This window comes from Pinus tabuliformis, chromosome 9 (genome assembly GCF_031772625.1).
Source record: "Pinus tabuliformis cultivar Carrire ecotype Pingquan chromosome 9, CPIR1, whole genome shotgun sequence".
Classification (NCBI taxonomy): Eukaryota; Viridiplantae; Streptophyta; class Pinopsida; order Pinales; family Pinaceae; genus Pinus; species Pinus tabuliformis.
The window spans coordinates 1,920,028,791-1,920,045,394 of record NC_142307.1 but is presented as its reverse complement, the minus strand read 5'-3'; the positions used below and the strand labels follow the sequence as shown (position 1 = coordinate 1,920,045,394).

General features: G+C 38.3%; 1 protein-coding gene across 1 annotated transcript in view; it reads right to left on the bottom strand.

The window, feature by feature from the left end:
• LOC149156610 (uncharacterized) overlaps nucleotides 1-16,604 on the bottom strand; it is a 105,662-nt gene that overhangs the window by 72,838 nt on the left and 16,220 nt on the right. The window contains exon 2 of the mRNA XM_089444802.1: nucleotides 4,903-5,024. Within this exon, the coding sequence (XP_089300928.1) occupies nucleotides 4,903-5,024 (122 nt within the window). The remainder of the gene's footprint in view (nucleotides 1-4,902; nucleotides 5,025-16,604) is intronic.

The window sequence follows — 16,604 nt, the reverse complement described above, 5'->3', positions numbered from 1 at the left end:
CCCTGGTTAGTTGCCCCTTTAGATTGATAACTACAACCTAACTCTAGTTGAATATGGTACATCGAAAAAAATCCACAGCGGTTTGCATTTGAGCCTTCAAGAGAAAATGAAAATTTTCACTACCACACAACCATGAAATAGTGAACTTGATGACTTTCAAATGAATTTGTGCTATGATCTTGATGTTAATCCTGCAATCTTTGAGAGTTGCCCCTCGAGTACAGTGTTGTAGCAAATAGGTGGCATTTGTTTCACCACCTCGCTTATGCCCATACAAGTTGATTTCCACCCCATGGTGTGGAAGTCCACTCAAGAAGTAAATGTGTTAAAATTGGCAACTAGGGCCAAACTCCATGTTATGGACAAATTGTTAAGTCAGCTAGCAACTTATGTAGGCTCAGAAGCCCAATAGTCATGTCTATTCAACCTCTACGTTTTAGTATAAATAGAAGAGGACTTCAAGTCATATCTACACACACTTAGATCTCTTCCTCTCTCTACTTGTCTTTGGGTTTTAGTAGGAGGAGAGATCCTAAGGAAAAGCCAGAAAAGTTGGAAATGCCGGAACTGTTGGAAAAGTCGGAAACACTAGAAAATCCAGAACTACCGGAAAAGCCGAAAAAGCTAGAAATGTTGGAAATGCCGGAAATGCCGGAAATGTCGGAAGTGCCGGAAAGCCAGAACTACCGGAAAAGCCGAAACTGTTGGAAAAGCCGGAACTACTGGGAATTTCCGAAACAGCTGGAGCATCTGTCTCCGAAGGAAGGCAGCATGATGTATGAGATCATGGGCAACATAATAGGCAGCATGATGTATGAGATCATGGGCAACATAATAAGTAGCATGATGATATGAGCATGGGTAGCATAATGATGCATGATGATATGAGCATGGGCAGCATAATGATCAATGAGATCATGAGCATGGGCAACTTGATGATGAATAAGACCATGGAAGATGCAGCATGATGAGCAGCATGAAGATGAGAGCAGCCCAATCATCAAGGTTCAACACATGTGACAGTACAACAAGGTGTCACACGGTAATGTGCAACAAATAGATGAGATGCAGCACTATGATAGGTGAATGAGACACCTTAGAGAATCAATTGATGCAATATGTCTTCAATTGATTTCATGAAAATATCAAAAGTCAAAGTGATTGAATTCTATTGTAAATGTACTATCTCTCTCACTTTCTCTACTGAACTTTGAAGAACATAAAAGAAGAATTGATCAAGGGTTACCCCACCTTGTGGGGTTTGTCCCTGGCTAGCGCCACATCTTGTGTCCTCTTGTCTTGGCTTGTCTTTTGCGATTTATATTTATGTTCTATCTGCAGTTTACTTTATGCTGATGTGATTGCTAATGTGGAAAAGAAATTGAAATAAATTGCCCTAGCATAGAACATACCTAAAATTAACATGGGATCGAAGCTGAGGTGAAGACAATGCCCAAGCAAGAGTGAAAGAGAAATCACCAAAGACAATAGGGACAAGACAAAAGGATCAATGAGTTCCACATCTCTCTTCTAAGTTCACTAAGGGTGAAGTGGAAGCAGAGAATATTATCAGAATGGCACAGTGGAAGATCACTTCATTGGGAAGTTCAGATCTAAGAGTGGAAGGAAAGGAAGATGCCTTGGTTGCAATAAGTTTGGCCATCATGCAAAAGAGTGTCCGAATAGCAGAGACACGTATCTTTATGAAGATAAAAATCATTCCAGGGACATCTTCAATGATCAGAGGAATGACAAGTAATGCAGGTCATCAAGGAAATGGTCGACTCTTCAAAGAAAGCAAGGAACCCCAGAATCTCTTTTATGTACCTGATCACAAGAAGAACCTGGTGTCCATCTCGGAAATGGAAGTTTAAGGTTTTAGGGTGGCACTCATCGATGGAAAGGTATGTGTTTGAAAATATATTTTTAAAAGATGTTTTAGAGTTCAGGGTTGTATCAAGTCCACTAGGGACCATGTCCATTGACTCAGCACTGGAGGTCTATGAGTCAAATGGTGACCGGGATGCCTAAATTCAAAAAGAGCATGAAGGCACATGTCTGAGATGTACCGAAGGAAATCTCTCAAGGGGACCATTCCCTCATGTAGCAGGTCCACAGGTTTGGAACAACCCGTGGAGTTTGAGATTCATGAATGGGAATCTCATGTATATAGGTGGAAGAAAGCCCTCTATAGCTTGAAGAAAAACACCCCGGGCGTAGTATGAGAGGACTGATAGCTATTTGATGATGCTGAGATTCACTAGGAGTGAAACCAATCCACCATTACCAAAAGGTTGTGGATGATAGACCTCTCATACCGACACCTTATGCGGACAAACTATTTCTGACAGGTGCAGACCCTCTCATTTACAAAAGTAAGAGGGAGTTGGATTCCGGACATATGGTTTGCAATTAGCATGGTGAGCTCATATTTGCTTGAGCCTCACTGGATTGATGCCAAGAATCTTCTGAGATATCTTTGGGGCACAATCTCTCGTGGATTGAGATACACTGCTGAAAATATATGAATGCTGACTGGGCAGGAAGTGCGGAGGATCACTAGAGCACTTTTCAGTGCTGGTTCTATTTGGATTCTACTTTGATATCATGGATGAGCAGGAAGCAGAAGTCAATTGTTATAAGTACCACAAAGACCAGATACATAAATATGAGTATGACCTCATATGAAGTTGCCTGGTTGTGGAAACCCTTCAACGAGTACACATGATGAATACTACTGTGATTCTCTGTGGCAACCAGAGGTGGGATTCGATTATTGAGGAATCCCGTATTCAATGATTGCTCCAACAGATAGACATCAGATACTGCCTTATTTGGGATATGGTAAGTCGATGAGCAAGGAGGCTCCATCGCGCTGAGATGATGTACAGGTCGCTACACTTTGTCAGAGCCCTGGGGAAAGATCAAATTTGTGATTTTCCTGAATGACTTGGAGTCGTCGAGAGACCCTTGTAAAAGGGTCTTGCATGTTGCATACATTGAGCTCTAGGAGCTCTGGGGGCTTGCGGTTATTACTAGAGCAACATATGACCACAGGGTGACTCACCCTCCCCTGGTGGTGTGCACTAGGACAGGATGATTCGCTCTCCTATGGATAGGATGATTCGCTCTCCTATGGAAAAGATGATTCGATCTCTTGTGGGACAAGATGATTCGCTCTCTTGTGGGACTAGATGATACGCTCTCCTGTGGATAGGATGATTCGCTCTTTTGTGAACAAGATGATTCGTTGTCTTGTGGGACAAGATGATTCACTCTCTTGTGGGACAGGATGATTCGCTCTCCTGTGTAGCAGGATGATTAATTCTCCTGTGAGGTCTAGATGATGTGTTCTCCATGACGATTGTGTAGCAGGATGATTAATTCTCCTGTGAGGTCTAGATGATGTGTTCTCCATGACGATTGTGTAGTGGGATGATTAATCCTCCTATGAGGTTTGGATGATGTGTTCTCCATGACGATTGTGTAGCAGGATGATTGGTTCTCCTGTGAGGTCTGGATGATGTATTCTCCATGACAATTGTGTAGCAGGATGATTATTTCTCCTGTGAGGTCCAGATGATGTGTTCTCCATGACGATTGTGTAGTGGGATGATTAGTTCTCCTGTGAGGCCTGGATGATGTATTCTCCATGGCGATTATGTAGTAGGATGATTAGTTCTCCTATGAGGACAGGATTGATTAAGTTCTCCTATCGAGGCATCCTACCCATGCATTCTGGGACTCATGGGAAGCACCTATCATATGATCAATGAGCAGGGAAATGAGGATAGGGACCATAGTAGTACCGATGGATGCATCATTGTATCTACCATACTCCCTATGCTAGGATGACCTTCATTGATTTGGGATCAATGATACTGGTCTGGGACCAGTGGTAGGAGTTGTACCCACTATGACACTGACTTTGGGTCGGTTGAGGACTGGTCTGGTACCAGTGGTACATACTCTGAGACTAATTTTGTGTCAGTAGATTACTGGTCTGGGACTAGTGGTAGGAGTTGTACCAACTATGACACTGACTTCGAGTCGGTTGAGGACTGGTCTGGGACTAGTGGTACATACTCAAGACTAACTTCAAGTCAGTAGATTACTAGTCTGGGACCAGTGGTAGGAGTTGTACCTACTAGGACACTGACTTTGGGTCAGTTGAGGACTGGTCTAGGACTAGTGGTACACACTCTGAGACTGAATTCAGGTTAGTGGAGAATGGTATGACACATTTTTGATCAATTCTTTTTCTTCATGGTTCAGCAGAGCTAAGTTGAGTAGAGCAGAGCGAACAGATCTAAGCAGAGCTGAGCTGAGCAAAGCAGAGCCAACAGAGCTGAGCAGAGTAGAGCAGAGCCAGCAGAGCAGAGCAGAGATAGCAGAGATGAGCAGAGAAGAGTAGAGCCAGTAAAGCTGAGTAGAGTTAGCAGAGCTCAGCAAAGTAGTGCAAGGCACTGATGGCAGAGATAGTACAGTTGGACATATGGATCAGCGGATGGAGTTATCCCCAGTTGAGAGGGAGTGTTAAAATTGGCAACTAGGGCCAAACTCCATGTGGGTCATATTATTTATGGCAGTTGATATTTTTATTGGATCCCTCTCATTGAGAGGTGTAGGATTGATCTAAATATCATCTGATTCTGATAAGTATTTATGAAGTTATGACTTTATTTATGTTATGGACAATTGTTATGTCAACTAGCAACTTATTTAGGCTCAGAACGCCAACAGTCATGTCTATTCAACCTCTACGTTTTAGTATAAATAGAAGAGGACTTCAAGTCATTTCTACACACACTTGGATCTCTTCCTCTCTCTACTTGTCTTTGGGTTTTAGTAGGAGGAGAGATCCTAAGGAAAAGTCGGAAAAGCCAGAAAATTTGGAAATACCGGAAAAGCCGAAAAAGCTAGAACTATCGGAAAAGACGGAAACACTAGAAAAGCTGGAAATACCAGAAAAGCCAGAAAATACGGAAAGGCCAGAAATGTGAGAAATGCCAGAACTGTCGGAACTGCCAAAAAAGCCAGAACTGTCAGAAAAGCCAGAACTGCCGAGAACTGCTGAAACAGCCAGAGCATCTATCTCCGAAGGAAGAAAACATGATGTATGAGATCATGGGCAACATAATAAGCAACATGATGATATGAGCATGGGTAGCATACTGATGCATGATGATATGAGCATGGGTAGCATAATGATGAATGAGATCATGAGCATGGGCAGCTTGATGATGAATAAGACAATGGATGATGCAGCATGAAGATGAGAGTAGCTCAGTCATCAAGGTTCAACACATGTGAAAGTATAACAAGGTGTCACATGGTAATGTGCAACAAATAGACGAGATGCAACACTATGATAGGTGAACGAGTCACCTTAGAGAATCAATTGAAGCAATATGTCTTCAATTGATCTCATGATGATATCAAAAGTCAAAGTGATTGACTTCTATTGTAAATGTACTATATCTCTCACTTTCTCTACTGAAATTTGAAGAACATAAAAGAAGAATTGATCAAGGGTTTCCCCACATTGTGGGGTTTGTCCCTGGCTAGCGCTACATCTTGTGTCCTCTTGTCTTGGCTTGTCTTCTGTGATTTATTTGTATGTTCTATTTGCAGTTTACTTTATGCTGATGTGATTGCTAATGTGGAAAAGAAATTGAAATAAATTGCTCTAGCATAGAACATACCTAAAATTAACAAAATGGAATTATCATCAATGACAAGTATATGGTATTCAACTATGAAACATTCTTCGTGAACATTCCACTTGCCCACCATCCATTCTAGCAATTCTAATTTGGCCTTCATGCCTGGAATGGTGAAAACCTTGTACAAGCCACAATATGTCAAGGCCTATATGGTTGCAGGATCATTTAGAGAATCTATGTCTTGCTCTTTGTGCTTACACTCTCTCCATTCCATGTTTGCGGTTCAAAAGCCTACAATTAAAGATAAAATATCATTAGAATAAGTCATGGAGAGAATTAGTAAAAAATTTGGGCATTTTTATCTTATATTCTTTCCCTCGGTGATGTGTGCGAACGACTATTGTGGAAAGTGTGCATGTGCACAAATTCTTCCTTTGAAACTGTGCACATAGTGTTTAAAAACTAGTTGATGTGTGCAGGACCAATAAGCGGCACCTGCGCACATCGAGGGCGAAAATAATTTTGAAAAAACCTCCCCAAAAAAACTAAATATATAGTGAAAAGCTAAATAAATGACATGAAAATGAAGAGCTCAAAGAGACAATCTACCAGGCGAAGACAACACGTGATTTCATCCAACGGTTTGCCGAGAATCAACTTCGGAAGTTTCTGGGAAAAAATGACTTCTATCACTCTCAAAAGGATAAAAACAAAAATGGTGAATTTTTTTTCACTTTTACAAGTTTTTAGGGATTTTTAAATATTATTTTTTACCTATCAACTTTTAAAATCCAATTTTAAACTATTTTTTGCTATATTTTTTAGTAGAGATAATTATTTCGAGCTTCAATGTGCAGGTCACAGGTCATTAATAGAAAACAAATCATTTTGGTACTAAGTACATTTTATCACTTTTTCAAACTCATTAAAACTTACTAAAAAGAAAAATCATGGAGTTCTCTTTACGCCCTATTCAGACTCCTTAAAAACAAAAAGATCGCTAAGTACTTGATTGTTCGAACTCGTAAAAGTAAATGAACAATTGTATATTCAGTATAATTTTACCCCTTTTACGAACTGAACCAGATTATTTACAAAAAATGTATACGTTGACTAATCATGGTCAATAGTGTTCTCTCCTGCATTATTTTACCCTTTTTCGGGCTTGAGGGACTCAATTTATGAAAAAGGACAATGTGGAGTTTACATATATTTTTCTCATGACTCCTAAAACTAAAAACCATTGAGATTTACTTCCTCTGGGCTTATCAAATTTTTAGGGTGAAAGAACTAAACAAGTTTCCTTTTCGTGTATTTTCAAACTCTTTAAACATGAAAATGACATCGAGTTACCCCTTTACTGGAATCGTAAAATCTAAATAGTACAGGACCTGTTAAGAATGACGAGATCGAATCACTCCTTCCTATGGTTTGTTAAAAATAATTTGTAGGATTCATCCGAAGGATGAGTTTATAGGACACGCATATGTTATCCTCCTCAATCTTGTAAAAAATAAATAGGTACTTTCTAGTAATGGTGGGGGAAAAAGTGAGAATGAATCTTTTCTTTGTTTAGTAAAAGGCAGTATGTTGCTCTTGAACATTGTGTTGGCATTATGGCACAGGTTTGGAGCTATGGCACAGGTTTTGTCCTTGATGGCAACTCTCTTTGGTAACAGATCTTAGTTCAGGCTTTCAGAATGAAGGAAAAGACATATACGCAGGTTCATCTAGACGAAGACGCGTATACACGCGGGTTAGACGTTTCAAAGGCGTGTGTGCGTATACACACACTTTCATGCAAGGAAAAGCGTGTATATGTTGGAGAACTTACCTTTGGTCCGTGGTAGTTAGTCCTTGGTATTTGAACCTATGGTTTTGGACCATGGTACCTCGTCAGATGTGTTGATCCCAAGTATTGGGTCCGTGGTATTAGTTTATTATGGTTTTGGACCGTGGTATTGTGGAAGGCCTAAGACTATAAAAGAGCACGGAGATCATTTGGCAAAGGATCATCAGAATTATTGTTGAATACCTAATAAAGTGCTAGATCTGGAATACTGGTAATTGGGTTATGGTGCAAATCTGGATCTGAATGAAGGAGGAACCTTAGCGCAAAGAGAAGGATAAGTTCTATTGATGGATCATAATCTTTAAGCTTGAATGATAATATCTTTGTATGATTTTGATCTGTTATATGTGGCACTTGCTTGATCTATAAAACTGATAATCTGGGTTAATTAGAATATTTGAAAGAGCGAATTATCCTTTATAGATCTGTACACAGGTTCAGTGAAGCGAAGGCGCGTATATACGCTAGTTCAATGAAGGCAAACAACGTATACGCAGGTTTTTCCATACGCAGAAGCGTATGCACGCAGGTTTCAGGCTATTAAAGTAGCGTATATATTTTGAGTTGTGATCTTGCTGCTTCTGTTTATTGCTGCAGTGTTTTGGGTTCAGTTTTGGTGTGTGGTTACTGTTATTGTGATTTGGGTACAGTCGTTAGAGAAGTGTTTATTTTGATTGGTGAAAAGGTGATTGGTTGATGCAGAAATTCTTGATGCTTGATTGATGTTATTTGTGGATCCAGTCTGAAAATTTATGAAACGTGGTCCCTGAAAGAAAGAGAAGGTTGTAGACTTCTGCAGGCCAGCACCTACGTACTAGTATCTTGGCTAGTGCAAAAGCTAAAGGGGTTGTAGCTCCCTTCCAGGAGAAGCTGGAAAATGAGAGAGGGTTGTAACTCTCTGCAGGTTGCAGCCTGCGTACTGGTAAAGGACTGCACCAGTACAATTGTAACAAGAAGTTTCTAATTAAAGAGAAGATAGAGACTAATTGCAGCAGGTGGTTTTCACCCACATTGGGTTTCCACCTTATATATTGTGTTCTTGTGTGCGATTGTCTTTCTGCTCTGTTTTACTGTTTTTGGTTACTGGTTATTTGATTCTCAAACACAAATTAATAATCATCACCACAAAGATAAAGTCATTTAAAAGTTTGCATAGTATACACTGGTTTCCTTCTGCATAGTTGCGTATATACGCGGGTTTAATTAACTGAAGTAGCGTATATCATTTGATTTTGAAAAAAAAAAAAGGAATATTTGACTTGATAATACTGATTCACCCCCCCTCTCATATTATTTCCAACACATTGCATTCCATCACTTTTAGTGTTTAGATTGGGAAATCCATTTGCCTCTCAGTTGACCATACCTCTTTGAAAATATTTAGTTGGGTTTTATTTTTGAGTCAAATTCTACCAAATCATCATGTCATGTCTCTGATATGTTCAAGACAAATTTAACCTTAGTCAAATTACTTTGCCAATCTTCGCCTTCAGTTGCATTGACCATCCCTGGGTCAATCCTGGATTACTCTAAATTGTTGTTCTTCAAAATTTTACATGAGTTTCGTGTCATAGGCCCTCTTGCAATGGATCGCTTCCTATCTACTTCAGCTAACTATGTGAGAATTTGATCTAGAAACCTTGAGTACATTGGATCCTACATGCCTTAATGGCAGGTTTCTTGCCTTTGACAATAGATTCTCGACATTGACCTTTGATTGAATGACTCTATGAGTGTTCAACTTTGAGACATTCACTCAACTAGCTAGATTCATACTATGGATCGAGAGATGGAGATTTAGACCCTCGATCTAGTTTCATCCATCCAGGATTCATGGAGTTATTAAATATTCATGATGTCAAATATAGATCCATTGATTGTTACATCCATATGTCATATTTTGACATGGATCTTAAGATGTATTTCCGTACTATTCTTTAAGACATTTATGTTATGAGTATGGGAATGCCTACCCCATCGATGATATTATATTTTGCATTATAGCATTTGATTGATTGTTTCAAGTCTCCGACTGTAGTTTCTAACCCAAACCTTGGCATAATAAAGCACTTCAGTCATCATATATCCCTTCTAACTTTCCTCTTTAGTGGGAAATATGTTACATGTCATTTTGTCACATTAGGAAAATGACCATCGGTTTGGATCTTTCGCTATCCAAAAATGTGTCCCAAGAACATTCCCCTACAAAGTTAGAAACTAAATCATCCCAAATAAAGTGGAATTGTTGGATCCCATAGTACAAAAACCTTGTTTTGGCTACCTTCATAGTTTTCTAGCTAATTTTTATGCATACACAAAGAAGACCATTAAAAGTTGCGCATAAGTATGCATTGTCTTACACTATGACCTACGAACATGACTCAACGAATGTAAAAATAGAAAGTAAAGTCTAGAAACATTATTGGTAGCATTTATTCCAACCAAAAAGCTTTGAATGGGTTCCTATTCAGCCCTGATCCCTCCCATCATGGATTAACTCCCATTACTTTGCGGAATCCCTATCCCAGTAATAGTGGATCTCATCCCTTGGAGAATGAATCCATAAATTCCCATTCTTGGCCTATAAAGCTACTGCAAGTTTGAGGATTGGGGGAGGATTTTTTGAAGTAGGTTTATGCTATTGAATTAGGTTGTAAGGATTTTATTACAAGCGAGATGATTGGAGATCGCAGAAGGGACTTGCAACATCAAGGCTATATGGTTGTAATGATTTTCTCTAGTTTATCAATATAAAATAAATTGTTCTTTCTCAATTACATCTTTATTGATCTAATTTGTAGGATTCATTAATCACCTACATGGATTGTGATTGCATATTAATCAATTTATGCTATATAATTGGTTAATTAATCAATTTATCTCTCTGATTATATGATGGATGCTTTGATCTCTTGTCTTTCTTTGTCTATGCAAATCTCTTTCAAGCTGTTATGGAGAGATTGTGGGGAGAAACGAGAGGGATTATAAAGCATTGAGGAGCGAATGGATAGAAGCTTTGAAACGGACTTCATCAATCATTTCGTTTAATTGGTAATATGCCTCTATCATTGTATTTTATTTTAGTCAATCAATGTCTAGGGAAAGATAGTAGTTCCTTTTGTTTGTTACTAGGTTTCTTTGAAGTCTAGGGAGATCTCATTGTCTGCAAGAGGGATTTGTACACATAACAATTGCTTTCAAGGTTTTTCAAATTTTTCAAGTGTCATCTTCATGTTTTCTTCCTTTCATAGGTGTCGCTTTTGTTGTTTTCAATCCTACATATGTCGTACCTTTGTGTATCACGAAAGTTAGTTCTAGAGCCACCTTATGAATTACATGGTCCTACATATCATTAGAATATGTGCAAGACACATTATTGCAACTTAATGCACGTTTTTTCCATAGTCGTCACTCTTGTCGTAACTTGTGTTCTAAGTTATAATGTTTCATTTCAACTATCACACTTAGAGATGGGTGTTGATTTGTTGTTGTTTTAAGGTGTGACTATTATTCATGAGTCATGTGCATTCTGTTGGCTTGTATTGATGACATTTATGTCTGCAGTCCATGTTTTAGTTGTGTTAGGATTCATTATTTTCTCCTAATCTATTGTACCCACACTTATCCATTTTGAGAGCTCTTCCTGGTCCTTCAACCCATTGCAAGCTCTAAAGGTGTTAACCCTCTTACTAGGTGATGAGCGCAACTTATTCATGAGCCTAAATGACGTATCTTTCCTCTCATTCTTTTGCATTAAGAATTTCCTAAGGTATCCTCCCTCTCACAATACATTAATACTTCCTAATGATAAGTCACACAACCTTGTGTTACCTCCCACAGTGAAAACCACATTCCAAATGAATAGGTATCCACTGTTGGAGAAAGCTACACCATCACAAGCCTAAGCACACTTCAAAACAATGAAGCACACTTTGGAACAATGAATGATCCTCTAACTATATAAAATTTCATGGTGCACTCATGAAGCATGAAGTCTTCATCCTTCCCTTTGAGCACATGGTTCACTCATGAAGCTTGAAGCCTTTGAGAACATGGCACACTCTTGAAGCCTGGAGCCTTTGAGCACATGGTTTACTCTTGAAGCATGAATATTTAATCCTTCTCTTAAATAGAACATGGCGTAATCATGAATCCTAAAGCCTTTATTTGAGCACACTCATTTGACTCAAATAAATGTGCCCTCCTATTTCTTCTTGAGTGCAATGTGAAGGCTTGAAGCCTAACCCCTTCACTCCTTTGGTGTGTTCCCTTGTGCCCTCCTTTTTCCTATTGATTGCATGATCACACTTGGAAGGATTGAAGACTAACCCCTTTGTCCCTCCGGCATGCACTCTTGTGCCCTCCTTAGCTTCCTTAAGCACATGAGTGCATCTTGATCTAGCAAATGATTCTCATTCATGCTTTGGACCAGCAGCCTACACCCTTGAGTTCTCTCTCTCTCTCTTTATTGAGAACAAAATTTCACCTTGAAGGCCCCTTGTGAGCCTTGATGAGTTTGATTGTGATATTCTAATCAATACTTTTTCTTTTAGCCCTCTCACAAGCCTATCATGACTTGATCATTTCATGATCTAGGTAATGATAGAATATATGCATGTAAGATTGATTTTTCTTTGTCATGGATGATTTTCATTGGCAGGAGTAACTCCCTAGCATGACAAGGTAATGCTCAAAGAAGATATCTAGGAGGAGATAAAGAAACACCTCCGAAGAAGAACAACAAAAGAGAGCTATCATGGAGACATGAAGCAGATCATGGACCGAAACAGAAAGAAGACATTGCATGATGACTCAAAGGATTCCAATGTTGATCCAAGACCCTTTGGAGGGTGAAGATAAGAAAAAAAGTGGATCTTTCATGAAGATGAAGCATAGATCAGATCTATCATCAAGAATGAAAGATGAAGTAGCAAGGAAGACAACTTGGCATTGCTACCTCATCATGAAGTCCATGCCATCTTTGTCAAGTTGTGACTTTCACAAGTGTCATCATAGTGGTAAATGTATGTCCATGTGTCATGCCACATCATCATGTGGAGTGTAATGATGCATTCTCAAGAAAATGACAAAATGTAATATGTGGAAGTCTAAGAATCATATGTGGAACATGAAGAGTGACTTCGTCATATATGGACAAAATTTCTTTAGGATAAATCCAAAATTTATTTAGAAGTTCAAGAGTTTCATAAAATTCCAAAGGTCATAGGATTCCAAGAGTCACGAGCATCACTCAAGGGTCATGTGGATATGAATGGTCACACCCCTTGTTATAAAAGGAACCTCATAACTCAAGAAAGGGGATTTTGGAGGCTTGATATTTGGAGAGATATTCTTGGATTCTATACTTTCCATAGGAGAGAAAACTATTCTTTGGAGAAGCAAGAAGTGACTTTATGTTCCATTATTGGAACTAGTGCCTCACCATTGTAACTGTGTACATGGATATTTCACCTTATAATTGAAGCTTGATGAGCCAACACATTTTCATGCATGTATTTTGAATATATTAGGACTATTCTTTAGATGTTTTCTATATATGTTTTGTTCATATGTACTAAGGAAATTGAACTATTTTGATGGCTTGGGTACATATCTTGTTGAATGTGTGTTGTATGTTGTTTAATGATAATTATGTCGATGTGAACTATTTCAATAGATGACTAAGGAATAATTATTTTCTCATGTGTATATATTATGTTAGTATTATTACTTCCTTCTATAGGCTCACTTTTGTCTCCCCCATCATGAAAGTCTCCTTTTACACGTTACAAATCATGTTTCACAATGTCAAATTACTTTCTTGTTCAAGGGTTATGCATATAATAGCTTATATTATTAATTGAAAATTTGAAACCAATGTGAACCTTACAGTTATGGCAGTCAGGCCAATACTCCAGATGGGGCTCCTACTCAAATGGTGTGAGGTATAATTGGGATTTCACATTAGGGAGACCCCTTGTTTGTTGGCAGCATCCAACACAGTCAACATTATGGAACTAAAAGGAGGGATATATGACAAGTTGTGCCCATTGAGCCTGTTTGAATCTCTTAACTTAAATGGACCTTTCCAAAATCATAATCCCAGAATTTTTTTCTAAACTATCCCCTTGAAAACTTTCAGTCTCTGTAGAAATTGTTCATGTCTTGTGTCAATTCAATTTTTCTAGCAAGGGTGGTACATTTTTATCCAAACACATAAATGATTTTCCTGGGTTTTGTAAATATTAAGAAATAGATGATGATGATGTTTTGTGTATTCTATTCAACCTCACTCTCAAAGGTCATGTGAATCGATGGTGTCATACCTTACCATCTGCGTTTATTCATTCTTTATTTCAATTTCTTATCGATCTTCATCAAGATTTTGATCGGTATGATTACTAAGACATTTGTAAAATAATCAATCAACTTAGAATGGAACCTAATGAATTAGTTGAGGATTTTTATAATATATTCCCGAACTTATGTTATGAGTTTCCTGAAGAAGATATGGATTGGGATTTATTTAAGAAAATTTTTGAATATTTGGTTCAAATCTCTTTGAATCAGTTTGAATATAAACACTTAGATGTTCCTCTTTCCCCAACTTTTGTAAACTATGAGACACCTCCAATCATAGAGGAGGAACCTATTATTTCTTTTGTTCCTTGTCCTCCTCCTTTTCTAGTACCAATTTGGGTGCCTTCTAGTGATAATGTTGAAGTTGGGAAATCTATAAATCAAATTCCTAATCCATCTCCTCAATCTTCTTATGCTTTTCATGATTCAGATCTAATGGAGGAAACCTTGGAATGGTTCATGAAGCCTCATGTAAAGTTTAATCCTTACATTCATCGAGATGATATTGACACTCATAAATTTAGTTTTGAATATGATTTGGATTCCTGTCGACCTCTATCATCTCTTTCTCATGATCCCTTGCACCTTGATTTTCCTGATCAATCTCTTCCAAATTTAAACAGTGATTAGGTGAAAGGTAGTCACTCTTCATGGGTAGAGGAGGAGGAAAGTGAGGATTCTTTTAATCTTTCTTATATTTTTCAAAATCCTCCATCTCAAAGTTACATTCTTAGATCCTTGGTTGATTTTGACTCTAGAAATATCGGTGATGAATAAAATGAAGTTGATTTTCTTAATCAATGATGTCTTAGACAATCATCATTCTAATAATTTTGTTTCTACTGATGTATGTAATGATGGTTTCCCAAGTTCACCATTTTATCTTTCGGTCTCTAAAGAATATTATGATTTGAAATATTTATATCTTGAATATGTTTCTGTTAAAGAATACGTTCTTATGGAAACTTCACCTTCACCTCACTATCCCCTATGTTCTACTTTTTGCAATGCATTAACCTGTGATGAGATACTCTATGCTCTTCAATTTGATCATCTAATGAGTTGGATTTTGAATTGACACAAGGTAGTGAGGTCATACATGATGAAGAAGAAGGTAAAAATCTTATCATGTATCCATTCATTCCTTATCATTTCTAGTTTTGCACAAGGAGGATTCCTTAGTTTAGGTTACTCATGAGATTTGTCCAATCTATCTACACTTGGATGCCCAATTAGAAGAATCTTATTAATTTGGTAATTTGTCTGTTGAATATGTAAATTCTGATCAAATTAGTGATGTAGATGGCCGCAATTTGGATAATAACGATTAGTTGAAATTATTGATGATAGTCGTCCATGCACCATGCATGATTTGATTCAGTCTTCAAAATATAATTCTATAATTCTAGAACGTTCTAGGACTCATCAATAACTTGAGGCACTTCAAATTCTATTGAGGGTTATGTTGGGTTCTGACGACTCTGGTAAGATACCTAAAATAGGTCAGATCTGGAATTTCTCGCAAAATTATTTTCTTTACATGGTTATTATAGATACATTTGGGCACATCAATCCCAACATTCAAATCAGTACTATTAGGGCTCATCAAACCCTAATCCATTTGCTACATGCCCTAGACAAGTCATCACTTTGAATGCCTCCTTCCCTGAAAGTTTCCTGGCCTGAAGCCCTCCAAAAATGCCTCCTTGAGGGACCAGCGCAACCTTGGTCAGGGGTAAATGCGCTTCAGTGTAGGTAGGCCCATGTAAGGGTGCATTTCAGTGCACTTAGGCCCATTTTGACCTACGCTGGGTGATATTGAGTGAATTCTTCATAGGGTTCTAGGAATATTCTTATATTCTTGAGCATTCTAGAATATTCCCACACTTATCATCTCCTATGAGCTCTAAATTGGATAGGGAATGAGTTAAGTAACCTCCTATCCTCTCATCCCTTCCTCCATGGAAACTAACTCTAAGTTTGGAAGGCCATTTAATACCCTTATTTATGACCAAACCACCAGCAGAGCATCAACTCACCATTTATGGTGAAGGTGGTGGGATGACGAAGCTTGGCATCATCTCACCACCTTCACCATCACAAGCATGTCAAAGAGTTGGTCTCATCACAATGGACCAAGTGTAAATGATGTCTTTCATGGCTTGCTCAAGCCATTTTGTCTCACATGAGTACATGTGCATTATAATGTTGAGTCATGTCAAGTGTAAGTCAATTGTCAATAGTTGGATGTAACAGTGATAGAGTAGGTGAAGAGTCATGAGGGTAGTTGAACTGTCACAAAGTGGAATGTCAAGGGTCAACCCACCCTTTGTTATAAATAGTCCAAGATTTCTTCAAGATAGCCTTAACAAAAGCTTGGCTGACCAAAAGCCTATACAATGAGTTATGAGGGACTATTTATAACAAAGGGTGGGTTGACCCTTGACATTTCGATTTGTGACAGCTCAACTACCCTCATGACTCTTCACCTACTCTATGACCAAACCACCTCCATTTTCCTATAAATTGAGTACTCATCTAAGTGATCAAGGGCCGGCCTTTGAGAATTTGTAAGGAGATACTATTGGTGTGAGGTTTGAGATTGTAAGCAAATATTTTTATGCTGCAAGAGTGTTGTGCTTTTGATGTGATGTTGGATGGAACTCAAGCTGGAGGAGTGACATTGGATCAGACTTCATGGTTGTAACTCTTCCTTCTACTTAATA